Below are 13,974 nucleotides of genomic sequence, written 5' to 3' on the forward strand. Positions count from 1 at the left end.
GCATGTGAATCTTCATGCTGCCCTCCCACACCCTGGGGGGTCAACTTGAATGCACTGAACATCGCCCATCCATCTCTCTCCTCCACGTCATTCTTTCAAATACTTTTCATAGTAAGTTTCAGGAAGTTTTTGTACTCAAGGTGAAATCAACAACCGGGCATACTAAAATCATGCCGAGTCACAGCCCGGAGTGCTCGCTATGTATATTTAGTGCCTACATACATGGTTTTCCACTAAGACTGACCAAGGGATCTAAGGGCCAAGTGCCCCTGCTCAGGGCCTGAGCTCACCACTCCACTCCTCAGGCTAGCAGAGGCCAGAGAGGCTGCCAAAGCTGGAAACAAGAATTGCTTTATAAATTGGACACCATATTTGTACTAGTGTTTTCTTTATTGTCATAGACTGTTATGATAGACTTTGTAAATTGTGGTTGGTAGGGTTGGATCACTAAGAGGCTTTCAGAGTTCTGTGCTAAAGGGGAAAAAAAGCCAAGAAAGCCCAGCCACAAACAAAAAAAGAGGGGGAAAAACAGCATTACTTGTCTGACCAAAGACGGGCTGGGTAAACACCACTCTTTGCACACATATAATGTAATATTGTGCTTATGTCTAGCATTTGTTACCACGGGATGGGTTTGATCTTTCAATAATGATTGCAACCTCACATGTAATTTTGTTTTACGGGTTCACTCAATATCTATATTAGAACTAAAACTACGATACAAACCTACTTATGAATGCCTGATACATCCATTCTATTTTCAGCATTGGCAAGAGAAATGAGAAATCTGATTATTTTGGCAAGATGTAGGGAATGTCATATTAACCAATAATTCTCATCAAAGGATAACACAGCTGGCAAATCACTCTTTGGCAAGGGTAAGAAAAGAGTAAGTCCTTGGGTACTGGAGAAGCTATGGCAACGTGCCTAGCACGGTATGCGTGCTTATTAAACATGGCTCGATTCTAATGATAAGGTATGGATAATTCTCGTCTCCCTCCTAAAGTTCCTCTTGTCTGGGGGAAGAAATGGCGTCTTCTACCTCCAAACACACAGGGTATATTATGACCGCTCCTTACTCTTGATAAGGATTGCCTGTGTGTAATCTTATTACCCATGAACAATGGGTAAAATCCTAGAGCCCAACAACACAAAAATGTGCTATTAGCAAAATAAAGTTCTCCTCATCCTGTGAGTCACACCATTCCGTAAATATAATTAAAACGGTGTGCCTTTAATGAGAAGATTGATTATTCTTGTCTTTCTCCTCTGGCTGGCCAGGTACCGAATCTCTTAAAACGAGTGTTGCTTTTTTGGAACACAGCACCAAGTCCGCAACACGCTCCTAAAATAGTGAAAATTCTGCCATTCTTGCTCATTTTCAGTACAAACTGGTTTGTCATCTAGACAGTCACTTAGAAAGCTCAAAGGAAATGGGACAGTGAACATGTGTTAAGTTCTGATTGGGCAGGTAGGGGTGGAAACTGAGGTAACAGAAGGTGTGAGACCGGAGCAGTGATCGGCCACTAATACTCCCGCCAGCTGGGATCTGTCTTCACTTAGGACACGAAGGAAGGCTGCTACTTTTTAAAAATAGTAAACAAATCCTCCCAGTACCATTTTTGAGTCTTTGCCCACTTATTTAAAATAATGTTATATTGTACTAAATGACACACACACACACACACACACACACACACACTCACACACAACCGATAAAAGCTACTCTAAGGTGTTTGGTCTCCCACGGATCAGGACTTCGCATAGTTACGTCTTTACTTTATCAACGCCTCTGTAGAGTTTTCTAGTATTAGCTCTATAAGCTTTGTCCATGCCTTGTTAAGTTTATTTTTAGGGCTGTTTAAAAAATATGAATTGAATTTTTCATTTGTGTTTCCTAGTTGTTGTTTGAAATGGGGACAGCTAGTGATTATTACCTACTAATTTTTACAAACTGATTGATTTTGCTTGCAGCCTTTTAGTTCTTTTGAATTTACCCAAGTATACAGTTATATCACATGCAAATTTTGCCTTCTCCATATATGTGTATGTATATATACATATATTTTCTTATTTTATTCCCTTGTATGATTGCATCAGCTAGTATATTCCAAACAATGTTAAATAATGTGGGGGACACTAGGCATCTTTGTTGAGTCCCTGACTTTAAGAAAATGTTTCTGTTTTTCATCATTAGCTAACTTTTGGTTTGCGGTATTTAGAAAAACATCAGGAATCCATCTGGTTCTGTTTTCTAATGGATTTTAAACATCAGAAATAAATTTGAAATTTTGTCAATCACTTCTTTAGTATCTACGAGATGCTAATGTTTTTCTCTTTTGACCTGTTAACATGAACCACTTTTGCATTCGCCTAAATAAATGTTAACGGTGTCTGTTTTTCTTAATATTTTTTTGTTTTCAAAATTATCTTGACTGATCCCATTTTTCCAGAAAAAAACTCGAAGGATAATTCTTAAGAACCAAGAGACCTGTGAAATTAAAAGCTTATCTCTTCATTGTAAGGAGACACAATATGGGTCAATTCACACAGAAAATTAGGAGACAGTCATTTACCTAACCACAATTACCTTAATTAGGGGTTCAGTTTTTAACTAATAGATTATCTCTAGTACATGTAAATCATTGTTTATAGATAGATTGCCCAACATTTGGGAGATGGGATAAAAAATCAGACCAATGAAAATGAAACATAAAACAAAACAATAAAAATGAATAGATTAGCAGAGTTGCTGTTTCCATAGTTCAAAAATTACAATATATCCCAGAGGGGAGAGGGGTGGGGAAATGGGATAGGCTGGTGATGGGTATTAAGGAGGGCACGTATTGCACGGTGCACTGGGTATTATACGCAACTAGTGAATCATTGAACTTTACATCAAAAAATAAATAAATAAATAAATAAATAAATAAGCAAAAATTACAATATAAGGTAAAAAGATCAAATTAAGCCCACGCTTTAAAATATGTGTCTACTGCATAAAGCTAAGCACCTACACATTAATTATAACAAAAATGTAGTATTACCAGTGTGCTCTTATAGATATGAGAGCGATATGTGTTTCATTGATTCTCTGATGCATTTTTTTGTTACATTTTAGTAACTCTGAAATTAAGATGCAAACAGAATCTATGATGATCATGTTTAATATATTTTTCATGATTTTATTTATTTATTCATTAGAGACAGAGAAAGAGACAGAGGGAGAGGAAGAAGCAGACTCCCCACTGAGCAGGGAGCCCGATGTGGGGCTCAATCCCAGGACCCTGAGATCATGACCTGAGCCAAAGGCAGATGCTTAACCAACTGAGCCACCCAGGTGCCCCTGTGTTTAATATTTCTGTCAACATTTCTTTCTTTCTTTGTGATGCATGAAAAAATGATGTAAGTTGAAAACGGGTGGTATCTTCGATTTGACAGAATACAGCAAATAGCAACGTGATGGGTTATGCAAAACAGCTTCATCTCCCTGCCTCTACCTCCGACACATATCCTCTTTTTTTAATTGCTATTATTATCTGTGGATTTTTAAAAATAGACTAAATTAAAATGCAACTTAGATTAAAGGAGCTTGACAACTTTAGGATTTACCCTAAGATGATCAGAGATAGCCTAGGGAGTTGCAAACTAGAGGCTGGGATAAATGGGTAGCTGCAGGAATCCACACAGAGGTGCACGCTAGTACGTGATGTGTGCAGGCAGGCACGCACTGGAGTCCCTCGGTTCTACCCAGTGTTTGGTGGAGTCAGTAAGTAAAATAATTCCACGGCTGCAAAATTCTCAAGTGACCTCATTCAAAAAAGTAGAACACGCAGAGATTCATTGCAATGTTTCTCACTTGGCGCTGTCGGTATAAGAGAAGTCACTGGTCTCCCCCATCCCCATCTCCTCCCTGCTCACTCAGCTCTCCTGGAAAATGAGAAGATGGACACAGAGTTTCCACCTTGCCAACCACATCACTCCCTGCACTGCTTGCTTACCTCCTCACCACAGATGACAACAATGGCCCAGTTATAATTATTCTTAACAGAGTCCTGGATCAACAGATAGGCAATAGGAGATCCTACCATTACAAAACCAAACGTAAAGGAAAGAGCAGTGAGTCCTATAAACTGAAAGAATGGTTTCTAGGGCAGGGAATCCACACCAGCAAACTGATCCATTGACTACCACAAACTATCTTTGTCCTCCTCCAATGCATGAATTTAAATGACTCCTCTTAAAAAAAAAAAAAAAAGAAAAAGGAAAGAAAAGAAAAGAAAGGAAAGAAAATGTGCATGAACGTCTCTGGCCACCATAATAAGACACTACCAACTTCAAAAGAATTCTATTAATCTCTTAAAAAAATTCTCTTTAGCTCTTTTACAAATTATTAAAATGAAAAAGAACAAAGTCAACAGCACTCAGCCAGTATTAATTTTCGGTATTAGCAGGGTCAGTGCGGGCCCTTGACTTATATCCTCACATGGACTCACCTTTTGTACAGCTGCTCGGAAGGCCTGTTTAATGCTCTTACACGAATCAGGTATTAATTTTGTGTCTTGACTCTCCAGAGTTGTGTCTTGCAAATCTGAGTTTTCGTGGAGTTTGAAAATTCTATTAATGCAGTGAGTGTCATCTTCAGATATTCTATTAGGATCCATCTGAGAAAAAAAAGTCAGGACGTAATTATCATTGATCATTCTGCAATTTAATAAAGTGTGACTGACTCAAGGACCAAAAAAATTCATTCTTGCAAGAGTCCTTATGTCCCCAGCAATTAGGAGTGAGTACAATTATCCTCAAGTTGGTGAAACATTGACTTCTAATTCACTTTTACTAGTAGCTATGACTCACAAGTATACACGTGCGAATCGTGGGGAAATGATCAAAGTCTTCTGCCAACGTGTAAGTCCTCATAGAAGGGAGAAGAGTCGAGGAAAATCACGTGTGGTCAGTGCAGGTAGAGAAAGCTTTCCCTCTTTGAGTCATACCTAGCATGCTACATAGGGTGAGGAAACTCACCTGGATAGTCAAAGCATGAAGCCTACAAAAACCAGGTGAAATAAACACCAACTTTAGCCACCATGTTTGGCCTTTTTTTTCCTTAATCAATGTATATTGATTTCCTTAATCAATGTATATCAGCCAAAGAAGGGAGGGAGAAATCCATTTCCTAGGGCCCTCCAAAAACCTAAAGCCAGAAGCATAATTTCCCTTTGTGTCGAAACCCTCATCAGTGTTTGTTACCCTGGAGTGGAACTTCTGTCAGGGGGCGATCGTTAGTGTCACATGGGATGAAGAGGGCTGCGTGGGGTGAGCGGGCTAGTATGGATACATGCTGGGGGAAGATGAGAAAACTATAATGCAAAGGGATTGTCCTACCCAAAATAGCCCCATGGAGTTCTTAGCTGATTATCTGCATACACATCTTTTTAAGTATTACTCTTTTCTTGAAATTGTCTGCCCCTTCCGCCTGGGGTTTTGATAAGTCCTTGTAGCAGTTTCAACTGCCAAGTCAAGGGTAGAGATAATTAGCTATCAATTGTCTTAATAACAACTGTTTAACTTATTGTCCTCTTCTTTCAAAAACTCAAGTTACCTTGTGTGCATTTGCTCATTAGCCGGTACAGACTGGGTGAAGAAAGGAAAAATTTAGAAGTTTCTATTAAAAGCTCGGTGAATTAATACCAGGTCTCTCAGTGCCTGGTTTATGTTCTTAGAAGTAATCAAAAGAGATGTGGAGGTTTATTAACCAACCACCAGAAATAAGCTAGAAAGTACTCTATCCATATCTGAGATTCTCGAAATGAACGATAACCTTTCAACACACGTGCACCCACAAATACAGATTTTATTATTTCAGTCTTGCATATGGGAGAGGCGTCCTTCATGAAGCAAAACTTTGCAATCCATATTTATTTTTCATATTTTCTTTAAAATAGTCAGTACAAATCATAATATGTGAGTTTTTATATAAAGAAAGCTTTTCAACCACACTTTATTTTTTTAAAAAAAGCTCACTTACGCCGCTAAGTTTCCCACAAAATCGGAGAAGCTCGGGCAGCTGATATGAAGGGTCATTGGGTTCAGACCTCAAGAAAGAAGAATCATGCCAAGGCCTCAGTTGGCTCACCACCAGAAAACTGCTGAGCTACTGGAACAATGCGGTGTTCTCGGGGAAATGCCTGGGGACCCTAAAATTGGTTGAGCTCCAGGCCTGCTGACAGACTAAGCGCCATCAACCGGGAGCAGCGGTCCACCATGCTGTCGCTACTCAAAGGACACACTCAAGCACCTGTAGCTGTACATAGCAAACGTACAAATATAGATTTTCGGCTATTAAAATGTCTCGAAATTTCCTTGAACACCAATTTTAATTTTTTTTTCCACAAGCAATAATAGCAGTTAGTACAAAACTCTTGTGACAATAATAATGGCTAATGATCTTTTGCAAAAAAAAATGGAATGCAAAGATTTTGTCCCCTCTCTCTTAAAAAGTCTCCAGGCCTAGATGCCACCCCCAGCCAACTGAACCCACATCCCTGAGGGTAGGGGCCCACTAAATCTCTCTCCCCAAGGGCTTCGAATGTGCGCTGGAGAACCACTGTTTAGGAAGGTAACATGAGAACTAAAACATGTATAAAAGTCACCAATTGTTTTTCCAAAAGAAATCATGAAAGCGTGGCATAGTTAATTTCGATAAAGTTATTTATTTGGTTTACTTAAAGGCCATATGTTAGAAATGTCTTGTTAACCTGCAACCAAACATCTTTCTTGTTCCAGTGTCTTGTAGCAATCCCTTCCCAAAAATGGAGACCAGGAGGAATGAGAGGAGTTGAGGAGTGGGGGCCAATAGACCACACACACCAGTGGGGCCCTCTGCTCTGGTAGTCTCCAAGCGGGGAAGACCCAGGGCAAGGTGTGGGGCACTCCACCATGCTGGTCCAGTGGCGGAACCAGGACTCTCCTATCCCACACCCTCTCTCCAGACACCAGAGTCGGGAGAGAGAATTTGCATGACTGAAGAAAATGCTACTTTTTAGTCTAGTTTAGCTACTCATTAGATAACTTCCATATTGTAAATTTCTAGCGCTGTGACTCATTTGAAAAGCCTCAGCAAATTGAACATGCCAGGCACTGGGCTTGATGCTGCCAATGATGTGGTGAGCAAAACAGGCAGTCCTTCCCTTCTTGACTTATTGTACTCAACAGAGGAACCCAGAAGCTCATCAAAAAAAATCACTGTCAATTGAGTTACAAATGAATTCATTGTACCTAGAAATGTCTGAACATATTCCATAAACCATGAATATCTGATTTAGAAGACTTTAAAAATGCATTTATCAGATGATGTAGTTCATATGAAATCAAGGTCTTTAAAACAAACAAACTTCCTTGAAATGTAACCATTTGTAGGGTTAAATGAGGCAGGATGCTTGACATTTGTGCTACTCCGTTATCTGTTTTTTCAAGCAGGCAGCCCGCACACCTCCACACCAGAGCTGCAGTGGGGACGGCGCTCCTGTTTGGGTAACAAACAGCCAGGGAGGCTGGTGTGCATGCTGGGGGTTTGGGGGAAGGAGTTCAAAGGGCAACAGAGATTGAGTTTTCTGAAAAGCTTATCTTGTAGCTAAACTCCAAACTTTGAATTTGGTTATATGGATGTTAAAAAAAAAAAGAAGACGACGAAGGAAAGAAAGAAAGAAAGGGAAAGAAAAAACACAAGCATAAATTTTACAAGCTACTTTTTGGAAGGTCTTTTTTTCTTCTTCTTTGCAAACCCAAGTATGAATACTATGTGGTAAATATATAGCACAAACCACACGCTATTTTTTCTTTGGCAAGGTTGGTGGAGGAACAGCCAATCTACTTTACATCTAGTACTTTCTTTTTCCTTTCAATCTGGGCACAGGCAATCTGCAAACATTTGGGAGGCTAATTCATTTTTAACTATTTGAACATGAGTTGAGAAGGGGAAACATTTTTTAAAGTCACTGTAATTTTTACACTATTCTGGGCATTCTTCTAAATGCATGTAAAACTAAATTAACTGGGTTTTTTTCCTTGAAGAATTACATAGCAACCCCCCCCTTTAGACAAAAACAATAAAACTGGCTCTTTTTTCTCATTTGTTTACTATAAACTGCAAACATGTTACTTGATCCTAAATGATTTCATTCCACTTCAGATGCATTCAGACACACCAAGTAGTTGACACTCTCAATTCTATTGGAACTAAAAAAAAAAAAAAATATCTCTTATTTGGTACAAACTTCTAATCTAAAGGAGTTGATATGAGTAAAAATGTTACATTAGTGATGGGTCAAATTGAGTCTATTCTCTCAGCTAGTAGAACTTAAATAGGCCTCTGGCATACATAAAAGTGGAAAGAATTGTAGAATGAACTCCCACAAAGCCAACACCAAGCTTCAACAATTATCAACCACGGCCAGTCTTGTTTCATCTATAAGCAACCACTTCCCTGCCCCGAACCCTCCCCAGCTATTATTTTGAAACAAATGTCAGACATCATATCATTTCACCTGTACCTACTTCAGAAAGTATGTCTAAATGAGTAGGACCCCTTTAGGCATCAAAAGTAGATACTATATACACAGTGGAACGCAACCAAATCTAGCGATGTCTTCCTATGAACACATTATTCCTGATACTAGTTCTTTCCGAAAGAAGATACCCCTTTAAAAATGCAGTACAAAAATGGGGTTCAGGAGTAATAGTTAATATATTTGACATAAGTCTTAGAGAAACCCATTCTTCATGGCATTTAAGAAAACTGTACCCATAAAATCTGATGACATTAAATCTACAAATGAAAATTCTAGCTAAGCTTACCAACTGGACTGTTTACTTTGGGGGAAAGGTGTTGAGAGCATCACTATTACTCAAGTAACGTCAAGTCTGCTAAATTACGACAAGTAATCATCAGACAGACCCCCGAGCCTACCAGACCGTTAATATTGCTGTGGAGAAGCAGAACGGTCTGTCCTAAGAGCCCAGCGTGCCACTCTTTTCTACGTGGCCACACCCGTTTCCATGGTTCCCACCAATCTAAGCTGTTCATCTTCCCTTGAGCTCACTCATTCCCCACTGCTCTGCCGCTGCTGAACACTCACTTCACTATTACTGCTACGAAAATGCCATATCCCTAAGGTGTTAGAAAAGATCAGAAGCAGTAGAGAACAATTGCATCTTCTGTCCTTTTTCTGAATGCTGCTGTCTTGTTTGACTAAGAATTTTAAGTCTTTTGTTACAGGTCCCTCCATTATTGGGTACCATGCGATGCACATAGTAGGTGGACATTGTATGTTGAGTTAATGATCCTTCACTCACATTCCATAGCACTTAATAGTGTCATCTGCAGTGCGGGCCCGCAGTATACACAGACTTTACATGGAAGGAGAACACTGGGTGGGAAAATGGGTGAACTACTCTTTCTGGACTGCAGCATGGTCTGATGAAAGAAAAACATTTCATCACTTCCATATAGATGTGTGTAATCTTTGTTGCAAAAGTTGTTTTCTTTAAGAAAAATATCTCAATAAAGATTATTTTTATTAAGATGCAAATACAAGTGTCCTAAAGTATTGCTCATAGTATTTCTACCTTTTTAAAAGTAGATAATCAAATTTTCTCTATAAAACACAAACAGTGGATAATGAATATTTAACAAAAAACCTATGATTACAAGTAATGGAGTTCAAGACTCTGGCACATGTCAAAAACCCATACAACCCAGGCAAGGCCATATTGTGATGCATCCAATTTGGTTTAGAAATCACCTTTGAATCTGAAAACCAATGAAGTCCAAACCAGCTCTCTTTTCCCATAAAAAAAAAAAAAAATTGCACAGTCAGCCCTCCACTTCCTCTGAGAAAGAGTTCACAGCACCAGACAAGAACATTTGAATGAATCCAACCAACTGCACTGCAATTTCCAAGAAAACACAAGAGCATAAACCACCAGAAAGCATAATATTACAGATTTACCCCTTCCTTTCTACTATCTTTCTCTGAAGTTCCCAGCCCTCTTTCTCATGTTTTAGGAGTTCAGTTATTTGCTAGATTGTAGCGAGGCTGTGTCAGGGGTGAGAACTTCACCACCGTCACACGCACCTTGCTTCCTTCTTCCGCCCACCTCAGCGGGAAGGCACGGGGTCCTTCCCTCTTTTTGCATTCCGCGCGAGCGGAGCCCCTGTCCCGCAACCAGGCTTCTCTGGTAGCGCTGTGTCACTCGGCCGGTCTGGCGCCTTGGACATCTCCACTGGGTGCTGCAGGGGCTGCCTGCAGTGCAAGCACGGCGCGCGACCTTCGGCTCTGCGCTCCTCTCCAGCCCGGCGGCCCGGAGCCCACCTGCAAAGCGGCCAGCCCCGGGAACCAAACACGTCCAGGTGGTGGGCGGGAAGGGAAAGGGTTGCTGCCTAAGCGCTCAATTTTTTCCCTAAGTGGTCGTTAAGTTAATTCTCAGATCCAGATTAGAAATGAAAGGGGTTGTAGGGGGAGTGTGCAATCATCCCTTAGAGGTAGGCGGCCAATGCTGCGTCGCGGGGGAAATTCAAACGCACCAGGCCAGGCGAGCCGAGCCTCAGCGCGCTGCGGGGCAGGGGCGGGAGCCAAGAGCAGAGGCAAGCGCGTCCGACCCCGCGCCGGGCTGTTCCGGAGCAGGACGCACCCTCTTTAGAGCCACATTTTCCTCCTATATGCAAGATCTGGGGAGCCGAGCCGAGCGGCCAGGCTCAGTTTCCCACGAGTGCGGGAGGAACGAGGTGGGCGGACCCCGGGGAGGCGGGCACTCACCTGGGCTCGGAAGTAGAGGAATAGGGCGACGCTGCAGACCACCTGGCCCAGCCCCAGTCCCAGGAAGGCCACGAACATGGAGCGGGAGGCGGCGGCGGGCTGGTGCGGCGCGGGCGGCGCGGGCGGCGGGGCGGCGTGCAGGGGGCCCTCGTGCAGGGCGCCCGAACCTCCGCTGCCCATCTCCTCCGAGCCGCGCAGGTACTTGGTGTAGTCTCGGCTGGCGCGGCGCATGGCGCTCGGCCCGCTGGCTGCGGCGCTCGCCTCCGTCGTCGGCTCCCTCCCTTGCTCCTCCGCCCGCGACCGACTCTGAAGACGGCGCGGGAGCCGGCGCGGGGCCAGGCGGGCCTCGACGTGCGGCGCTCAGAGCCGGGCGCTGCTCGGGGGGCGCGCGGGCGAGCGGGCAGGGCGCCCGGCTACCCCAACTCTTATAAACCGCGGGCGAGGGCTGGCCTCGGGAGCCAATCAGCCCCGGGCGAGGCTGCCTCTTCCACTCCCACCTCTGGCCCTTCTTCCTTCCTTTCTCCTCCCTCGCTTTCTTACTCTCACTGAGCGGCCTCCTCCCCATCAGCGCTCTCAGAGGATAGGGCTGTGGGTCGCTGCAGGGGTGCCAGACGCCGCTTGCTCATCCTCAACGGCCAGGAGGTGGGCCTGGGGAGATGCAGAGGGTGCCTCAGTTAAGGATGAGGATAAAGGTGGCATCAAGGACACTGCTCTCGGGCAGTTAGCATCCCTGAGCTTCAGTTTCTCCCATAGGAGTTCGAAAGTTGGACTGGGTGATCTCTGAAGTCCTTTCCCCCTCCCCTCACCCGGAAAAAAATTCAGCAAGGAATATCCTTCGGGGATCCTGAGGGTGCAGCCTCTATCATGGCTCCCAAAAGAGATTCCGAATTATTTTGGCAGCCTTAGAAATCCAGAGCCCCCGTCCCAAATCCCTGTTTCTGCACCCTCTAAGTGGCTTGGAGTAGGGCAGGTTTTGACTGTGGGTGCAGAGAGCCTCTAGGCACCAACTCTGACCTAGGAAAAGAAAACAGTACAGAGAGAAGTGGAGGCTCCGGTTGCTTCACATGTAGGGCCATATATTACGTTCCGACAGGGTTTCTCACATGCTAGTCCCACTGCTTGACACTGATTTTCCTTCAGTACCTAAAGATAAGAGGGGTGTATGTCAAGATGTAGGGAGCCCCAGGAGAGCTCATAACTGTGAGTGGACAAAGATGAATGTTACACAAGATTGAAGGTGTAAGTTAAATGTTAGTTTCATCGCTAAAGAAAACTTTCAAGGGTTCTTAAAAAGCCCCTATTCGGAATTATACCCCTCGATGAGAAAATGAAAATATGGACTAGGCTCAAATTCTGATACGTCTTCAGCAGGAAGTAAGGAAAGTAGGTGCTGGACAATTGAAACACCTACAGAAATTCCACAATGGTGGGTGTTCTGCGGTTCATGATTCCTTTTGCACTTTGTATCCTCCTTCTGCATCATTTGCTGGTTGGCACTTGCATAGGCAGGATTTTCACAAATGACACATCCCTACGTCGGTAAAGCTCGAGCGCCCAGGGGAACACTTAGAACACAGCAAATGGTGAAGAGCGAGTGGGTCGGATTTAAGAGAGCGTCTGTACGAATGAAATGGTTGTTCAAATTTAAAAAGAAAGATGCTTTTAGCATTTATGTGTGTATGTATAACAAATTCGATAGGAAAAGAGGGAAAAAAATTTTCAAACTCCAGTATAGAAATAATTTACATTACTCTCCTACTCCATGCAGACCTCTCCCTACTTTTTTTGTTTGTTAACTTTGAGGATGCTATTTTCTGCCTCTTTTTCTTTTTTATTCTTCTTTTGGAAAGCAATTCTATATTTCATCTTTTTTTGTAAGTCTTTATTAGGATCAAAGAAGTGTAAAATGCAGTGTAACAACTAAACCCCGGGGCCCATGGGTGGCCCCTTGATTTTGGCTCAGATCATGATCTCAGGGTCCTGAGACTGAGCCCTGTGTCAGGTTCTGTGTTCAACGTGGAGCCTGCTTGGGATTCTCTCTCTCCCTCTCTCTTTCTGCCCCTCCCCCCACCTCAGGCGCTCTCAAGTATACTCTCTCTCTCTAAAATAATAACAATAACAATAATAACAACTAAACCCACAATGACCTCTCTGTAATCCCTTCTATTTTTTCCAGTGTTCTGCACATGTTTTTGTTCCTTGCCATCATCCTCAGATGACAAGAGAGTCCCTGAAATCTCTGAATCATGTTCAGGTATGTTTGACCTAGTAGCTCCACATATTAGACCGTATGTTATATGTCTACAGAATTCTTCATGTGACATTCCTACTGCTCGGCACTTATGTTCCTTTGGTACCCTAAAGATCCCATGTCATTGTATTCTGGCATGCATAGGCTGGATTGGAAACCACTGTCAGTCTGTTCGCTGCTTCTTTGAAGGTAATGAACCTTTCCAGCCTCTTTATTTGCTTATTCGTTTGCCAGCATTCCACCATTTGATCAATATATAAATTCCACATGTTCCAGAACTTTACCTGTACTGTTCATCTGTATATCCCCATGTTGTAGAATGTTGTCTGGTATATAGTAGGTGCACAGGAAATACGTGTTGAATAAAAATACGATTGAAGGAGACTCTACCACTATCCCAGTCCAAGCCACACTGCTTTTTTACCTAATTAATCATGTCACCTAACTGGTCCCACTGCCTCCAGACTTGCTCACCCCTGAACAGTTCTGCACACACTGATCAGGATTTCCTTCTAAAGCAGAAAGATATATCATTTCTCTACTTCCAACCCTCTAATGGCTCCTATGTGTCATTGGTATGAAGTCTAAACTCTTAAGATAAAACCCTCCAATGGTCCTTCACAATCTGGCTCAAGACTCCTGTTCTATTTCCGTTTTAAGTATTCCCCTTCACTGTAGTGTGCTTGCCTCCCTCCTCTCCCAGCTGGATGTCTCTCCTACTCCTCCTTCTTCTTTCTGCTCCAGTGTCATTTCTCTAGGAGTCCTCCTCTCCTCCCCTGACCCGGGGGGGGGGGGGGGGGGGGGGGCCNGGGGGGCGGGGCTCCTTCTGTTTTATGCCCCCATCACACCCTTAACTGCTATTACCATGACACACGCACTCACTCACAGATACATTCCTGGAAACCC

At 42.9% G+C, this 13,974-nt stretch overlaps 1 protein-coding gene across 1 annotated transcript in view; it reads right to left on the reverse strand.

The window, feature by feature from the left end:
* TNFSF11 (TNF superfamily member 11) overlaps positions 1 to 11,313 on the reverse strand; it is a 28,037-nt gene extending 16,724 nt beyond the window's left edge. Inside the window, exons 1-2 of the mRNA XM_034665227.1 lie at positions 10,818 to 11,313; positions 4,497 to 4,664 (exon numbers count right to left, since the gene is read on the reverse strand). Of these exons, the coding sequence (XP_034521118.1) occupies positions 4,497 to 4,664; positions 10,818 to 11,048 (399 nt within the window). The 5' untranslated portion in view covers positions 11,049 to 11,313. The remainder of the gene's footprint in view (positions 1 to 4,496; positions 4,665 to 10,817) is intronic.
* Between the last annotated feature and the right edge of the window lie 2,661 nt (positions 11,314 to 13,974).

The sequence above is a fragment of the Ailuropoda melanoleuca genome, chromosome 7, assembly GCF_002007445.2.
Source record: "Ailuropoda melanoleuca isolate Jingjing chromosome 7, ASM200744v2, whole genome shotgun sequence".
Taxonomy (NCBI): domain Eukaryota; kingdom Metazoa; phylum Chordata; class Mammalia; order Carnivora; family Ursidae; genus Ailuropoda; species Ailuropoda melanoleuca.